At 39.5% G+C, this 17,401-nt stretch overlaps 3 protein-coding genes across 3 annotated transcripts; 2 read left to right on the top strand and 1 right to left on the bottom strand.

The window, feature by feature from the left end:
• Positions 1-1,382: 1,382 nt before the first annotated feature.
• On the top strand, positions 1,383-2,919 carry LOC108430043 (gamma-crystallin M2-like). Its single transcript, XM_017702194.1, has 3 exons — positions 1,383-1,455; positions 1,934-2,176; positions 2,578-2,919. Exons 1-3 carry the CDS (start codon positions 1,447-1,449, stop codon positions 2,851-2,853), a joined length of 528 nt encoding a protein of 175 aa, XP_017557683.1. The 5' UTR covers positions 1,383-1,446; the 3' UTR covers positions 2,854-2,919.
• A 1,534-nt stretch (positions 2,920-4,453) lies between these two features.
• LOC108429996 (gamma-crystallin S-1-like) lies at positions 4,454-6,267 on the top strand. The gene is made up of 3 exons (XM_017702119.2): positions 4,454-4,465; positions 4,789-5,031; positions 5,989-6,267. Exons 1-3 carry the CDS (start codon positions 4,454-4,456, stop codon positions 6,265-6,267), a joined length of 534 nt encoding a protein of 177 aa, XP_017557608.1.
• A 9,835-nt stretch (positions 6,268-16,102) lies between these two features.
• On the bottom strand, positions 16,103-16,822 carry LOC108429995 (gamma-crystallin M3-like). Its single transcript, XM_037536342.1, has 3 exons — positions 16,814-16,822; positions 16,468-16,716; positions 16,103-16,381 (listed from the first exon to the last, which is right to left on the bottom strand). The coding sequence occupies exons 1-3, from the start codon at positions 16,820-16,822 to the stop codon at positions 16,103-16,105; spliced, it is 537 nt and encodes a 178-aa protein (XP_037392239.1).
• Positions 16,823-17,401: the final 579 nt, after the last annotated feature.

The raw sequence follows: 17,401 nt of genomic DNA, 5'->3' as shown, positions 1-17,401 counted from the left end.
TTAGTGCTTAACACATAGCACCATTAATACTGGACAATTTTGAAGCAATATGTACAGCATCTTTTTAAATTTGTGATACTTTTTAATCCCACAAATGAGGAAATTTCATCTCCGCTTTTAACCCATCCATGAAGTGAAACACCACATACACACTAGTGAGCACACACGCACTAGGGGACAGTGAGCACACTTGCCCGGAGCGGTGGGCAGCCCTATCCATGGTGCCCGGAGAGTAATTGGGGGTTAGGTGTCTTGCTCAAGGACACCTCAGTCATATACTTTTGGCACTGGGTATCGAACCGGCAACCTTCCAGTCACAGGACCAGTTCCCTAACCTCCAGCCCACTACTGTGACTGCCCCAAGTTTTCTGGGACCATGCTTGCCATGCTTATTTCAACAAGACAACAAAAGCCAAGTTCTGCGTTATCAAAGAGTGCTGGAGTGAAACTGGCCTGCCTGCAGTCCAGAAATGATTTGCACATCATTTCATTCTGTTTTTATTTGCATTTTGAGCAACATGCCAACTTTTTTGGAAACATTATCAGGGATTGTACATTATCATAGTCTTTAAACTGGAAAATCTTACTCTCTAGAATATTGTGGAACCACTATAGGGGAAAAGGGAGCATTTCTTTACATCAGGTGTAGTAACGATTTGGCCAGAGTGCCCCTTTAATGCTGACCTCTCATTAGACTACAGGCTGCAAATCTCCTTAGTACTGCCTTTTCCAGCAGAGGGTGCCAGAGTTGGGTCCATATTTTGGAATGAGCCTTGGGTGGCCCTCACAATTTGGCCTGATACAATTTCAGGGATGGTCTATGTGATATAACCAACAGTCGATGAAAGAATAACCAAATTATTATTCTGGCTTTCCTGAAGAGGCCTAACTCTTGTCTATGATGTTCATGTTTAGACATGGTGTGCTCAGTTTTTGATAGGAATGCTATTGTTTGATGGTCTGCTCTGACTAATTGTGTAATTCCAAGCATTCCTCTGCTTCTATATCCAATAGTTCATATGTTGCACAAACAATTCTTTTTCTTGTGGTACACACAAGGAAGGATGCACACTTATGGCCATACATGCTCTTTCTAGAAGCAGCCGTAAGAGCAGAGCAGCAATGATGACTTTAAGCCTTTTCAGCTGTAAACATGGACTCCATTTGATAGTGGATTACCAGATAAAAAGTGGTTTGGTAGATGCCGAGAATAAAAGAGGAGGAGGGCGAGCAATGTGCGGGCCTATGCTGTTTGGGCTGATGATTCAGGGCTTTTTCCTCTGTGGCCTGGATCAGAATCTTGGCAGCATCTCAAAAGCACCAAATCCCACTCATTACAATAACAAAACCCTTGATTCTGCCGTCCCGGGCAGAGGTTTATAAAACAGGCCAAGCTGACCATGCCATGGCTCGTCACTCGAGGAAGGACGGCACCCCACCAACAAGATGAGTAAGGTGAGATACAGAAAAAAATCAGAGACAGACAGGATCATGATGTGAAAAATGTATAGCCCCAAAAAAGTTTCAAAGAATATACATTTGCATCTGAAAAAGACAGTACTAGATGGTTAGACCCTTAAACTACATGTTTACTGTACAGTTATTAATCTTAAGCCTTGTTAACTACTGTGAATTATAATGAATCAATCCAATGTTCAAGTAATGTGGCTATGAGAGTGACGACCACATGCAGGTCCTTAAGGTTTAAGGGTTAATATACATGATAAAGTGCAAGAAAATTGCAGTCAGTAGTGTCCTTACAGTGATGAATTCAGCTGTGTGGATTGCATGGTTAGCTAATGAATGCAGAGATCAAATAATCACAGTTTCTGCAACATTTATGTTTTTATAATCTGGGTAATACTATAACCAAATGCATTCCCAAAAGTTTTTTTTAGAGAATCTTATTTTTTCTCTTCGTTTTTCTTTACAGATCACATTTTACGAGGACAAGAACTTCCAGGGCCGCTCGTATGAGTGTGACACCGATTGCCCAGACATGCACCAGCATGTTAGCCGCTGTAACTCTGTCCGGGTGGAGAGCGGCTGCTGGGTGCTTTATGAAAAGCCCAATTACATGGGTTACCAGTATGTCCTGACCAGAGGAGAGTATCCCGAATACCAGCGCTGGATGGGCTACAGTGACACAATTCGGTCCTGTAGGACCTTCACTTATGTAAGTGCACTTATATATGTGTGTTATATTCTGTGCTTGGACCCCTATTATTGAAACAAATATTGCTTACTGCTGTAATGTTTAGGTATGTTTTTTTAAGCACATTTAAAAGACCCACTGGTGGGACCTTAGTTTTCAACACACTTCTAGACCTCAGCCCATTCTAATTGTAGTTTATGTAGTTACTGAATAATAAGCCTGGGATTCAAAAGGGTTATGTGTAGGAAAATTACTTTCAAATGAAAAAAATATTACTGTGTGACTGAAGTCCCCAATTCATAAGGTTATGGTGTGATTATAAAATAGGATACCTATAATAGCATGAACGTGCGTAACAGTGCCTGATAGTTATATAATAATGTTTATTACAATATAATAATTTCCTGCATTACCCCCTCCAGAACAGCGGGGGGCCCTACAGAATGCGCATCTATGAGCGTCCAGACTTCCAGGGCCAGATGATGGAATTCAGCGACGACTGTGAATCCGTGCAGGACCGCTTCCGCAGCAAGGATATTTACTCCTGCAATGTGATGGATGGCTACTGGACCATGTACGAGCACCCCAGCTACAGGGGGCGCCAGTACTTCATGCGGCCTGGCGAGTACAGGAAGTTCAGCGACTGGGGTGCCACATGTGCCACCACCGGCTCCTTCCGCAGGATCACCGAGTTTTAAACAGCCTATGGCTTCTCTGTCCTCTTGATAGACTTCCCAATAAATAAAACATCACAAATAAAACAACTAGACCTCTTTGTATGTGTCCCCACAAACAGATGTCCAGTCATTACTGCATTTTATTGTGTTGGTCTTCATAGGACTTGCTGGTTGGGTGGGAAGTAGTTTCCTGAATCGACAGACTTTCAGAACTAGTTTCAGATAAAACTAGAATGCTATGCAGTGGTTCTCTATTTGAAAAATCAAATATAGTCTAGAACATGTGTCAGGCTCCAGTACTTGTGGGCCAAAACACTAAATTTTAGCTCACTGCCTCATTAAACACACCTGATTCAGCGAATTAGCAAGGCCTTCATTAACTAAATTCAGAGGCTTAGATGAGGGTAAATGCTGATCTCCACAGCACTTTGGCCTGGAAGTTCCCCAGTTTGACATGCCTGGTCTAGAACTAGGTCTATAGCATGCTATAGAAACGAGCCCAATATGAGCTCAAAAAGGATAAGCATAGAAACTGGAACACAGCAGTTTAATCAGAATTTCTCTCTCAGCTTATCCCACTGTGGGAATTTCTGATTTCTGAATCTTGAAAATGAAAATCAGAAAATACAAAGTGCAATAGAGGAATTTAACAAACAAACAGACAAACAAAAACATACATTGTCAAGCTGGGCTCTACTCAAAATGCGAGCTAATATGATATGAGGGCCTCATGGAATCACAATGAAAATGAACGCCACATTTCCAGCTGTCACTGACCATTTCCAGCTTATTGACCATTTTCCACCAGAGGCCAAGAGCTCAAAGTTCACCCTGCGGTGAAAACGCGCCTCGTTGGCAAAGTTGTCATCTAGAGAAGTGACACGGACAAAGCAGGGCTTTGTAAAAGTAAAGCCTTTGTTGTAAAGTAGAGCATCAGACCAGAAACTGAAAAAACCATCCACTCTCACACAATATGAAGTTTCTAGGCCAGGTTCTCAGAACATTCTTTAAAAAAATGCTAAACACTAACAAACTGTGTGTAATAGACCCTCAAATCCATCCCAAATCCATAATTCAAACGTGTTATTTCTGATTCATATTACATGTTAGTCAATGGAAGCTATTTGTTAGCTGTAGGGCCCTGCTGTTCTGAATCCTGCTAAAACAAGACCAATAGAACCACTGGGTATAAAAAAAACATTTGGTTGTACTTTCTAATGGGAATTGGCTTAATGCTTACCTTTAGAGACCACTAGTTTCCTCTAGGACACCACTAGGGAACCATCAAATAAATCCTGTATCAGTTCCAGAACACCTGTTAAACCATTGGAATTATTTATACTGCGATAACAACCCATTGTGAAAACACAAAATAGCATTAGTGACTACTGGTCACTAATTTTAATGGTTTCTGTGTATTTTCAGCAGGGAAGCAGGCTTTGTTTCTGGAACTTTAAAGTAAAGGCGAGGTTAGGAGAGAAGGTTGTGGTGGTTGTGCTGAGTCAGGCTGCTCATTATGAAAACGACAAAGCTTCCTGTGAGTTTTTCAAAACGGACGGATATATAAGGAATACGGACAGTTGGTAAAACACAACAAGCAGCTATTCCAAAGGCAGCAACCATGATGGGCAAGGTAGGGGAGAGAGCAACACTGGAGGAATATTTCACTCAAACATGTGAACATGTAGAAGTCATGAGAGACAGTTGGCATGGTGGGCATAGTGGTATGCTACCTGCTCAATTTTTTATTTTGAGCAATGTTAATGTTTTAGGGGTGAAATATTCCATTAGGCTTGGTTTCTCAGCTAGATTCAGTTCAGTCTTTGACTTTGGCTTTTTTAATAATACTAGGATTCATTTGTGTCTAGAAGCCTAATGGTTTACATCCTCAAATTAGCCTAAACTGAAATGGATTCCATTTTGTCTGGATTTAAAAGTTTCTAACTCGTTTTTCAGATCATCTTCTATGAGGACAGGAACTTTGGTGGCCGTTACCATGAGTGCATGAGTGACTGCGCTGACCTGCACTCTTACTTCAGCCGCTGCCACTCCATCCGTGTGGAGAGCGGCTACTTCATGGTCTACGATCGCTCCAACTTCATGGGGAACCAGTACTTCATGAGGAGGGGCGAGTATTCTGACTACCAGCGCATGTTCGGATGGAATGACTGTGTCAGGTCCTGCAGGATGATCCCAATGGTAGGAGTCGAAAAAAACTCTCTCTCATTGTGTTCGGAGGCCTATTGATTGTTACCAATTCATGTATGAGTTTCTTGAACAACTTTATGGAGCATATTTAGAGACAGTATGATTTTATAAACTCTAACCCACCTTCTAAACCTAGCAATTAACTAATGAGTTGAATCCGCCATGTTAGAGCAGAGAAACAAAACTGTGGAGGAGCCTTCCAGGAGTATCGTTCATATACACAGGGAAATTCATTCACGTATAAGCTCAGATTTCCAAGAGATTTGGCTCACATTTGGACCAGCAGTCAAAGTTGATCTGTGTATCTGATAAACATCTGATCTCTTCCTTAGATCAGTGGTTTGGCAAAGATGTTACTTGTGTGGTTTCTAACACTGTATGACACATTGTTAGCTGTAAGAGTGGACAAACAAAAATCTGGCACCAAGATGGCCGATATTACTATGTTTTAGCTATATGTTGTACCATTGTCCATTTTTATGCCGTTGTAAATGTTCAACTTTTGTGATATGTGGTCAGAAACCTATTTTAATTTGTGGCATGAAGCACAGATGCTAATAGGAGGATATAAACATCAATTTCTTGTAAGCTACATCAGCCTTGCAGGTCCAGAAACACTGGTAGTCCTAATCTTAAAAGCTTTTGGAAAAAGTCTTCTAATTAATCAATTAATTTGTTTATGACCTACGACGAATTAACCCGTTAAAATCCCTGGCTTACTACACACTAAAACTTATTATTCAATAACTACAGGGACTCCAATGCAAACAGGCTGAGGTTATTCTTAACCTATTCTTAGGTTAGAAGTGTGTAATAAAACCTTGGGCCCACCGGTGGACCCTGGCCATGTATGGGGATGAGTGGGTGGACCTACAGGTTACATTTATATTTCTGGTTAAAGTTGGATGCAAATGTGTTTGTCACTAACGCTCTTCATTCTCCCTGCAGCACCATGGCTCTTACAGGATGAGGCTGTACAACCGCATGGATTTTGGCGGCCAGATGATGGAACTGATGGACGACTGCCCCAACACCATGGACCGCTTCCACATGTCTGATTTCATGTCCTGTAACGTGATGGACGGCCACTGGCTGATGTACGAACATCCCAACTACAGAGGCAGGATGATGTACATGAGGCCCGGAGAGTACAGGAACTTTAGAGACTGGGGATGGGGAATGAACTCCAAGATCGGCTCCGTCCGCAGAATCATGGATGGCATCTAAGAGATGCTCCTGAAATGTCTCCTGTATGCCTTTATTCACTTTTTAAATAAATGGCATGGCTACTCCAACATGATCTCTTCATTTATTATTCCTGTGTGATCACACTGAACATTATTCTTGGGTATTCTTGGATTAAATAAATAGGTGAAATAGGTAATCGGTAAAATAGGTAAAATGGGTAATAGGTAAAAATAGGTAATCTTGAATCAAATAAATAAAAACTGTGCACAGAAATTTGCTGAAAAGTGCAATATCTACATTTGCTCCCTGTTGAGAATGTGTCCACATATTTATACTCAGAAAATATGAGCTCTCTTTGATATCCATTCAGAGGACTTTACAGTAAAGGAGCAAATTAACTCAAATTTAATGGCATTAATATAAGACAAATTATTGTCAACTGATCAAATTAATATGTGAAAATGAATATGAGGAGAATAACGTGCAGAATTTTCCACTGCAATGAGAAATTTTGCTAATAGCTAGCTACAGATATGCTAACTAGTAAACGCAGTGTAATTTCAGCTAAGCTAAAGCAAATTTCCCTCACTTTTTTTTAGAAAATAATTGTGTTTGATACTGTATATAAACCGTTTCAGAACATGCCATTCACTCATCAGTCCATACAATCTACTAATATAAACTCAGTTTTTTAATTCATTGATTTTGTGATGTCACAAATACCAACAGATTTATGCATAATCGCCCATTCAGCCTCCAGTAGTTTAGCCCCACCCATTCACACTGAAGTTATAAAGAGTGTTTCGGCCTGGGCTGCTTTTTGAATGAGACACAACACAGGACAACCGGTTAGTGCAGAGATCATTTCCATATATCAGTTTTAATGGCCTGTCAAACTGGTCAAATTATGTATGACTTTTTTTGATATATAAAGAAGACATAAGTCATAAGCTGACCCCAATATAAATGGCGTCAATGCAGCAAAAAGTACTCAGGACCTTTTTCATCTGAAATAAAGCACCATGTAGCCTGCAGTTGAAAAAGTCTCCATGTTAAAGAGTATAACAAAATATCTTTAACATACATACACACGTATACATATATATTTAAAGACAAAATGTTAATTAACGTTAATTAAGAATGCACCATGTGATCTCATAGGCCGTACAAAACAATGCTTTATTTTCGCTCTTTTACATTTGATGGAAATATGCCTAAATGAGGTGTGGTCAGCTGATCTTATCTCCATTTGGTGGATCGATCCTCACTTGCTACATCTCCCTCATTCTGCATTATGCCTCCTGTAGTAGAGATGTTCACAGATTATCCCGTGCACACCCCGGAGGAAGTGGTCATATAATAGTAGACAGGCCGCATGTGCATTTCATGACCACTGGAATCTGAGTATCCTTTAAAGAGAGAGAGAGCATCAGACAACATAATGTCCTAATGTCTTTTGTGCAGTAGGCCTAAACTAATTTTTCATGCGCACAACTACCAACCTCACATGGCACAGTCTGCGCTGTGACTGAAGCTCATCCTGTACTGTACGTTCACCCTGCACATTCCTCGCAAAGCTGATGAATCAGTATGCCTGTATTGACAACAGACAAACAAAGCCATTTGTGGACATCTGGAGGTACAGTTGCGTGTAAAAGTTTGAATATCCCTGCCCAAATAGCATTACATTCACATTTAAATGTTCTACGTAGAAAAAAAGTAGTGTTGACATTTGTTTCTGTAAATTTTAGTGAACAACTTTTTTTTTGTAAGTTTTTTCCTGAGTTTAACCTAGAAAAGATAAAAATAAAGTCTAAAATGTGCCATACATTTGCACAGCCCACATTTTATGTTTCATGTTTTTCCCACAAAGTATTAAATTAAATAAATAATCAGTAACTGTGCATTAAAAATAAAGACAAAATTTCAACAAATTAATTCAAAGATACGTGGGAAAGTAAAAGTTTATCAGGGAAAGTGTAAAAGTGTATGATGATGTCTTTTTGTGCAACACTCTTAACCCTAGGAAATACTTAAGAGTAATCTTAAGGGAAAATTTAGCGTCATGCAACCAGCTACTGGTCCCGTATGGCTGGAAATAACTGCCCGGCGGTGTTAACAAGAATGAACGGGCTTTCCTATACGGAAAGGACTTTGATAAAACTCACTCTGCTTCTTCAGATTTGAGTTCAAACTACAGCTGTCTGGTACAAATTTGGATGCTGATGAAGATTTGTCATCTTACATGAAGTATTCTCTCCTCAGTGGACGATGGGCCAACATATTAGTTTGCCAGAGAAATATATTTCTACTGTTTCTCGACATAGTTTACATCAGTTAGACTAGTTAGCTTTGTTAGCAGTAAAGCTACACTACGTCAGCCTTCTCAGTCACACAATCAGGTTTAGGTTCTCATGCAAAAGTGTAGCAGGTGTTTATTCACAAATACGAGCAAAACGATAGCATTTTACAGTTCTGTTCATCAGAAAACTGACATTGGTCTGTATAGTTATTCCCTTTTCCTGTGAGAAAATGTTTTGTTGAATAGTAATTTTCATATTTGAATATATTCAAGTATATCAAATAGATACTTGAGCGCAATCCCTAATTCAAGCGTGCAGAAGTGTGTTCTTTGCAGAGATTGTGTTCTAATTTTCACTTCAACAGTACATGGAATTTGACCATGGGTGCTTACACTTGCATACAGCCAAATTCTTGTGAATACAAGAATGGAAAAGAACAAACATTCAGGTAGAAGTTGGTGCTAAGATTAACACAATAAATCAATAATTACCTATTTATAAATCATATAAATGAATGAACCCCTTAACATTCCAAGCTTATTACGTAATAAAGCTTATTTTTCATCCACTACAGGGACTTCAGTACAAACTAATGGAGCTTTTCTTGTGTAATAAAGTGTGTAATAAAACCTTGGGCCCTCTGACGTTCACATGGCTTGTTAAGGGGTTAAATATACAACAAAAATGGTAAAATAAAATAAATGAATACTAAATTAATTACAGATTATTATGCATCAGATCTACTTTTTTGATTTACTAACAGAGTCATCAGTGAAGGCTTAACAGTTTTCATGATTGACACACATGAAAAAAAGACCAAACATATAGTTATGAGGCCCTTTATAGCTAGAAACGGCTTTGCTGGTTAGTTGTTATTTAATAGCAATAGTTTATTAAGAAACTGATTTATTTAGTTTTTCTTTTATTGCTATAAAATACAATGATGATAATGAGTTACACACATCATGCTGTCATTACACTGACTGCTTAATTAAATATTTTGATAAAGACTACACCTGCCTTGATGCAGAGGTCCAGTCAATCTTGTCCACTGTGCTGCAATTATACACATGGTGCTCTGTCTCTGGGACTCAGAAGGCTCCAGAGGAATGGAGATCAGGTCAATATAACAGATCCTGCGGTCATATGACCTCCCCTTGCCTCCTCGTTGAAAATGGTCTGAAAACGCATGATTTCGGTTTTGCTCGTGAATTGATCCAGGCCAAGGGTATCCCCCCGAAATACAGAGAAAGAGATAGAAATAGATGAAGAAAAAGGAATTTGTACTATTTGTCAGTGGGGCTTTGGCCTTCAAGCCCTAAAATTTTGATTGCGGTTAAAAAGATTACGCAGGTATGCAGAAGCACAGAAAATGCAAAGCAAAATAACCAGCCTTACCTTTCCAAACATGTTAGCTAACATTGGTCACTCGGTAAACATGGCCTGGGCTGACTGCCACCCCTTTATACCCTCTACCCCAAACAAAACGTGTAAATCCACGTAATGCATCAGCATTTTTGCTGTGAATATGTGCTTCTCTCAAACAAAGACTTCTGTTTGTTGAGTGGAGCATCAGAACAGGCCTTTGTGTTTTAGCTCAACCTAAACAAACGTGTAACCGTGACCAGCTCCAAACGCAATCAAAGCTCGGTCTTACTCTAGTCCTAAAACTGAATTCACGGCATTCACACTCAAAAGAGTTTAGTGTCAACTACAACCTGTGATTCAGTAAAACAAGTCCTGTGTCCTAATGATATACTTAGCACTAATATTATAAACTAATCTCACTCCTGGAAGATTTTGGCCGGCTAGTATGCAAAAAATAACATACTGCACAATTTTGTAACAGAAACTGATGAAATGTTGCTCTGCATACAAGGTCGTCTTTTATCTGTCAGCAACTTGGGAACCACTGATAAACCTAACCAAATAAACAGTGATGTAGCTGACATATTTATTTATTGTTGATGCTGTCTTCATCCATGTTTTCAAAATTTCATGACTAGCTCCTCCCATTTTGTTAATATATTATATAATATATTCTCAAAGAACTGTAACAGTGCAGTGTGTTACAGTACTGGCAGTAACAAATCTGTTAAATATAACTTTAGACCCTCTCCAAAAGATCCTGTTGCATTTTTGGGAGACATTTCTTCATTTGTCTTGTTTGATTTTACTGTTAATTTGAATTTGTTTCATAATCTTCTGATGATGCAAATGTTTGACTGCACTGAAAACGAGGGTCACCCTTACTGTACTGCAGACTGAAATAAACCTTGATTGATTGATTGATTGGTTGATTGATTGATTGACTTGCTGGAACTCTTATCTGTGAGTTAATATTTTTTGTGCTCTGATTATCATTGCACAGTTGCTAGACTCACTGCTATGCTGCATTTTTTTACAGGTTGTGTAAATCTAAAATTTATGATTACAAGAAATCTTGCAGGTTATTAAAAGGGAAGCAAAAGTGATTAAAATTTTGGCATACTTAAATTTTTGGGATGAAAGACATTCCAAGTGGTTTGATGTGAAATGCTCAGTTCTAGATAAATTCACAGATTCAGAATTGTTCACAGTGGTGGCGATAGGAACCAAATGTCTTAAGATTCAAGATTCAAGAGTTTTATTGTCATATGCACAGCAGAACAGGCAGTTGCACTGTACAATGAAATTCTTACTTTGCTGTTCCTCCATTCACCAAATATAATCTTAAGATAATAAAAAAAGAAAATATAAGAAGAACTCTAAAAACAGCAGTAAAAAGTCATAGTAAAAATGTACAGTATGTGCAAAGTTGAAATAAAATTAAAGTTACACGTGCGTATGTGCAAATATGTAGAGCAACTGTTCATAAAGTGCATCAAGTAACAGACGTAAACAGTAAACAGTAGTGTTCTGTGCAGGTAATAGATGTAAACAGTACACAATGTTGTTCTGTGCAGTAATAGATGTAAACAGTATTGTTCTAACAGCAGCAGTACAGTGTAGGTAAGGTGCAGTTATTGAGTGTAAGGTTAAACCAGTTCAGAATGGAAGGGGGGAAGAGGTAGTGAGTGAGGTATTCACCAACCTGATGGCCTGTGAATAGAAACTATTGGTCAGTCTTGTAGTCCTGGACTGCCTGAAGGTAGGAGTGTGAAGAGTCTGTGCTGGGGGTGTGTACTGTCCCTGATGATGTTCTGGGCCCTCCTCATGGCCCTGGCATGATAAATGTCCTGTAGTGAGGGGAAGGCTTCTCCTGAGATGGACTGTGCAGTTTTTATCACATGCTGGAGAGCCTTTCTGTCCTGAGCAGTGCACTTTCCATACCAGACTGTGATGGAGCTGGTAAGAACACTCTCAATCGTACTCCTGTAGAAGGTGCTGAGAATTTTGGCTGGCATGCCAGATTTCCTCAGCCTTCTCAGAAAGTACAGTCACTGCTGGGACTTCCTGATGACAAGGTGTATTTAAACATTTAATGCCTCTAAATATACGAAAAAAATAAAGTTATTTCATGAAATGGTTATTTTACAGTTATTTAAGTTTATTTCATAAAAAAAAATGTTATGTCTGTTGCCTGATCCTTTATTTTACAATAGTTTTGATATAAGGCTTAAATAAAGTTTTTAAACATACTCATGGTGGTCCAGTACATGCAGGGCATTATAAGGCAACTGAATGAATGACTTTGTTTATATCTCACTGGTTTAATTATGCTGATGAATTCCCCCTTAATTGTATATTTTAATAAAGACCTACCTGAAGACTTGACCTTCTGTCCTGCAATGGACTGGCGGCCTGTCCAGGGTGTTTCCTGCCTTCTGCCCGATGACCGCTGAGATAGGCTCCAGCACCACCCCTGCGACCCTGAGGGAGAAGCGGCTTAGAAAATGTGTGTGTGTGTGTGTGTGTGTGTGTGTGTGTGTGTGTGTGAAGACTTGACCTATGTGTTGCAGAGGATAAAACCTCACTCATTGTGTCTATAGGGAGATTTATATTTATGGCATTTAGCAAACGCTCTTATGCAAAGTGACTTAAAAGTGCTTTGTTAAAAAGTACTAGAAACAAACTGTCTGACTTAACACTTAACAATTTCTCAGTTGCATCAAGCTTATCTATTAAAAATCTTGGTTTCATGATAGACGCTGATCTGTCCCTCGACACACATATAACTAATATCACTAGAACAGCCTTCCTGCATCTCCGCAATATCGCTAAATTAATAAATGCATGATCTCTACAGGACGCAGAAAAGTTAGTTCATGCATTCATTACTTCAAGGCTAGATTATTGTAATGCCCTGCTGTCTGGATGTCCCAGCAAAAGCCTCAACAAGCTTCAGCTAGTCTAGAACGCTGCAGCCAGAGTCTCACAAGAGCCAGAAAGTTCGACCATATCAGCCCAGTTTTATCAGCCCTGCACTGGTTACCAGTTAAATTTCGCATTGATTATAAAATCCTATTACTGACTTATAAAGCTCTAAATGGACTCGCCCCTCAGTACCTGAGTGAGCTTCTCTCCTACTATGAACCATCACGCCTACTTAGATCACAAGGTGCTGGCTCACTACTGGTACCTAGAATTAATAAAGTTACATCAGGGGGGAGAGCTTTTTCATACAAAGCCCCCCAGCTCTGGAATAATCTCCCTGTTAATGTTCGGGAATCATTACATTTACATTTACAGCATTTAGCAGACGCTCTTATCCTGAGCAACTTACAAGAAGTGCTTTGTCAATCTAGAGAAAGTATCTTTGCTAGTTACCAATAGCTTAGAGAAAAAGACAGTCCTGAGCTCAGACACTGCTAGAAACAAAAGTCACTGCAGACACCAAGAGAAAAAGAAACGCAGAACTCTGTGTCATTCAATGCAATACAATAACAATAAGATACAATACAATAAATAAAATAAGTGCAGCTTATAGTTCAATGCTCATTTAAGTGCTGTGTAAAGAGATGAGTCTTCAGTCTGCGTTTGAAGACAGCAAGAAACTCTGCTGTTCGGACAGCCAGTGGGAGTTCATTCCACCACCTGGGTGCCAGTACAGAGAACATTCTCGACGCTTGTCTTCCGTGCACCTTGAAGGATGGTGGGTCAAGCCGAGCTGTACTCGAAGCTCGAAGGGCTCGTGGTACAGTTCGAGATTTCACCATTGCCATCAAGTAGGTAGGGGCTGGTCCATTTTTGGTTTTGTAGGCCAGCATTAGGGTTTTAAATCTGATGCGCGCAGCTATGGGGTGACGTGGCTGAACTTGGGCAGATTGAAGACGAGTCGTGAATCAGACACGGCCTCAGTTTTTAAGTCTAGGCTAAAAACTTGTACAGTCAAGCCTTTGGTGATTAGTTTTCCTTGTCTCTGCTGCTCTGTTATACTGTAATCTGTGGTCAGCCACTCTTTACAGAACTAACTGCGTTTTTCTTTCCTTTGCCGAGCTTAATAGCTGCCCTTCCTGTGCGTCTGATGCTGTTGCCTCTTCTGCCTTGATTGGTGCCGCTGCTCACCAGCCTTCTGGACCGGTTTGACCACCACTGAGCTTCTTGCTGTACAGCGCTGTGCAGTCCTCACCCTCAGATCTTCTCTTTTCCCACTTTGTACTATAATACTTTATACTAATAATGTTTGCTATCCGGTGTCGACCATAGGAGGATGGGTTCCCCTTCTGAGTCTTGGTTCCTCTCAAGGTTTCTTCCTCTTTTAGGGAGTTTTTCCTTGCCACCATCGTCGCTGGCTTGCTCATGGGGGCTTGGACCCGGATTTTCTTTTCTTTTCTTTTCTCTTTTCTCTGTAATACTGATTGTCCTGTAAAGCTGCTTTGTGACAACACCTGTTGTAAAAAGCGCTATATAAATAAATTTTGCTTGCTTGCTTGCTTTGCTGTCCACTCAGAGAATATATCCCAGGTACTACAAATAGGTTAGACTCCAAATTATCCTTGAGCTCAGACACTGTCATACACAAGAGTCAGTGCTTGACCATTGCCTTAAGGTAGGGGGGGTTGGTCCAGTTTTGCTTATTAGGCTACTTATACTTATTAGTTTAATTGGCAACAGGTCAGTAACATTGTATGAAAAAATCTTTTCGAGGTAAAGATGGGGAGGTGTTCACCTATGGGAGGCAGGTGGTTTAGGGGGTGATTTGCATTATACTTTATAAGCACATGTTTCTCAACCCATCACCAAAACTTCTCAGAAATGTTTAATGATAAATGTTACTGATGATTTATGCACACGGTTTCTATTCTGAATACAATTTCTAATACCATCATTTTTCTAAGCTATTATAATGAAATGAAATCATATTTACAGTACCAGCTTTGACATCCCAGTTACAGTGATTCCTCACTGGTGTTTTTAAAGGACCTACACTGAGGAAAAACAATGTAGGTAACATTCACATCCTGGTTCATATGTGGAAACTCAGCTGCAAAAACAGTCAGATTTGAATTATTTCTATGTGTGAAGTCAGAAAAAGAGCTCATTTACATAAATGCTCATATTTCGCCTATTTCGCAGTTTAGTCCACCCACTAACACTAACTATATTTTCAAGCTTATCACTTTTTACCGTTATCACAATTACATATACAACATATATACACATGCAGCTTCACAGTTAGTTTTGGATTGAAAATAAAATGGTTATATTTGTGTTGTGGACATCACAAAACCTGGTTCCTATCATCACCACTGTAAATGCAAGGCATTACATTTCTCTATGATGAACAATTTCACATCAGACTTGAATTTTGTTTCCATTTCAATGACTGAATTTTGCAGAAATTTCACTTTTTTCATTCTCATTCTCATTCTTTTCAGACACCATCGGATGGATTTTGTGGTTTTTGTTTGTTATTGTATTTTCATTAACCATGTCCTTTTCTCTACTAGGAGGATGGATTCCCCGTTTGAGTCTTGGTTCCTCTAAAGGTTTCTTCCTCTTGCTCTCGTGTGTTCTTTCTTGTCACTGTTATGTGTGGTTTGCTCATTTGAGGCCCGGACCTGGACTGCTGTAAAGTTGCTTACACCAGTAAAAAGTCCTTTACAAATGAACTTGATTGGAATTGAACTGGATTCATTTGGATTTAATTGAACTAAATTGAATTGATTCATTCTCATCAGTGTTAGGGGCAGTAAGACCAGAGTCAGGGTCAGTTTTGGGTTGAGGTTAGGAACAGGCCCAAGTTTAGGGTTACAGAATTTAAGATAAATTTAACTGATATTTAGTTGAATGTGTGCAAGATAAGTATCTACAAAGCACTTACAGTGAACTGTACAAATAAAGTGCTACCAAATTGATGTCGTTTTGGCTTTTGTGCATATCTGATTTATAAGTTTGCCCTCAACTTCAGCACATTTTCCATGTATATGATATAGGCAATACCTAATTCAGATCTTATGTAGTGTTTAATATTAACTGAAATATTTCACACTTGTGTATTTTGCTACTGTTATGTAAATACATTTGCATACTTCCTCTACATCTAATCATTTTTAAAAAGTGGTCAAATTCTGCTTCTTATTGATTTTCAGAAATGCAAGTCCCAAACATTATGAGCCATACTTTGATCTTTATTCAATACATAGGTACTAACAGGACTCCATGATGCGTCTCATAGACCTGAACCTCATGTTGGAGCTCAGGCCCATCTCTCTGTAGCTCCTGTACTCTCCAGGCCTCAGATATGCTATCTTGCCTCTGTAGTGAGGCTGCTCATACATCAGCCAGTGGCCGTCCATCACGTGGCAGGACTGGATGTCGGACATGTGATAACGTTCCATAAAGGAGTCACAGTCATCCATGATCTCATACATCTGGCCTCCGAAGTTGTCCCTCTGATAGATCCTAATTCTGTATGGCCCTCTGTGCTAAAAATGGGAAGGGAAAGTTACTGAATGCACTAGAAAGCATCTAAGCTTGATATGTTTGGCATATAGGTAGGGTTGAACTTTACCATTGGAATCATGCGACAGGACCTGAAACAATCACTCAAGCCCATATGTTGGTAGTCGGAATACTCGCCCCGCCTCACAAAGTACTGGTTCCCCATGAAGTTGGAGCGGTCATAGACCATGAAGCAGCCACTCTGCACCCTGCAGGAGTTGCAGCGGCTCAGGTAGGAGGTCAGCTCAGCACAGTCGCTGCTGGTCTCATAGGAGCGACCCTGGAAGTTCCTATCCTCGTAGAAGGTGATCTTTAGAAAAGGAACATTGTGAGTTCATTTTCAGATTAAAATAAACAGCGTAGACCATGTGAGACTTCAAATAACTCACTAAAAAAACTATACTTAGTTTGCTTACCTTGGCCATGGTCAGAAATCTGTCGGAGCAACACTACAGACGAATGACATTCAACAGAAATGTGTAGTTTGAGATCTGCCCTTTGCCCACTTTTATACCGCATATAACATCCAGAGAGCTCATGCTCCCATTGAATAAAATGCTGAGTGGGTAGTAATGTGCATGCCCCTCCTGTATGCTGCAATTCAAAGCCGAATGCAATGGCTCATTACAGGCCATTGTATATGTTTGTGTGCAAGGTCTATTTTCTATATTGCTCCTATTGTTGAGATTAAAAAGGGAATCATCTTGATTCTGGCTGTAATTGAACACAAATCAAAGTTTAGTAAATAATGCATAATGAGGAAAAGCTTATGTAATCAAACTGTCTCCACTGTCATGTGTCATATTTATTTAGTCAGGAAGTAATGCTCAATAGTTTCAAATAAAGCCCATACAAAAATAAATTTAAATTAGAAAGGAAAAGGTGTGATCAAACTTTAAGTTGGCAAAGCCAGCTAATAACGCTTCAGAAGGTAAAGCAGTTGCAGAACACAATGGTTTTGCTAACTTAATTGGAATTATATAGCAATTCCAGCTACTTGCTAT

Source organism: Pygocentrus nattereri, chromosome 30, assembly GCF_015220715.1.
Source record: "Pygocentrus nattereri isolate fPygNat1 chromosome 30, fPygNat1.pri, whole genome shotgun sequence".
Lineage (NCBI taxonomy): Eukaryota > Metazoa > Chordata > Actinopteri > Characiformes > Serrasalmidae > Pygocentrus > Pygocentrus nattereri.
The sequence above is the reverse complement of the archived record's forward strand: the minus strand, read 5'-3'. Positions and strand labels throughout refer to the sequence as shown.

What these genes read in the sequence shown, in the direction of transcription:
- LOC108430043 (XM_017702194.1), top strand. An exon ending in CCTGTAGGACCTTCACTTAT is followed by an intron (nt 2,177 to 2,577) that starts GTAAGTGCACTT and finishes TACCCCCTCCAG; the next exon opens with AACAGCGGGGGGCCCTACAG.
- LOC108429996 (XM_017702119.2), top strand. An exon ending in CCTGCAGGATGATCCCAATG is followed by an intron (nt 5,032 to 5,988) that starts GTAGGAGTCGAA and finishes TTCTCCCTGCAG; the next exon opens with CACCATGGCTCTTACAGGAT.
- LOC108429995 (XM_037536342.1), bottom strand. An exon ending in CCTGTCGCATGATTCCAATG is followed by an intron (nt 16,382 to 16,467) that starts GTAAAGTTCAAC and finishes TCCCATTTTTAG; the next exon opens with CACAGAGGGCCATACAGAAT.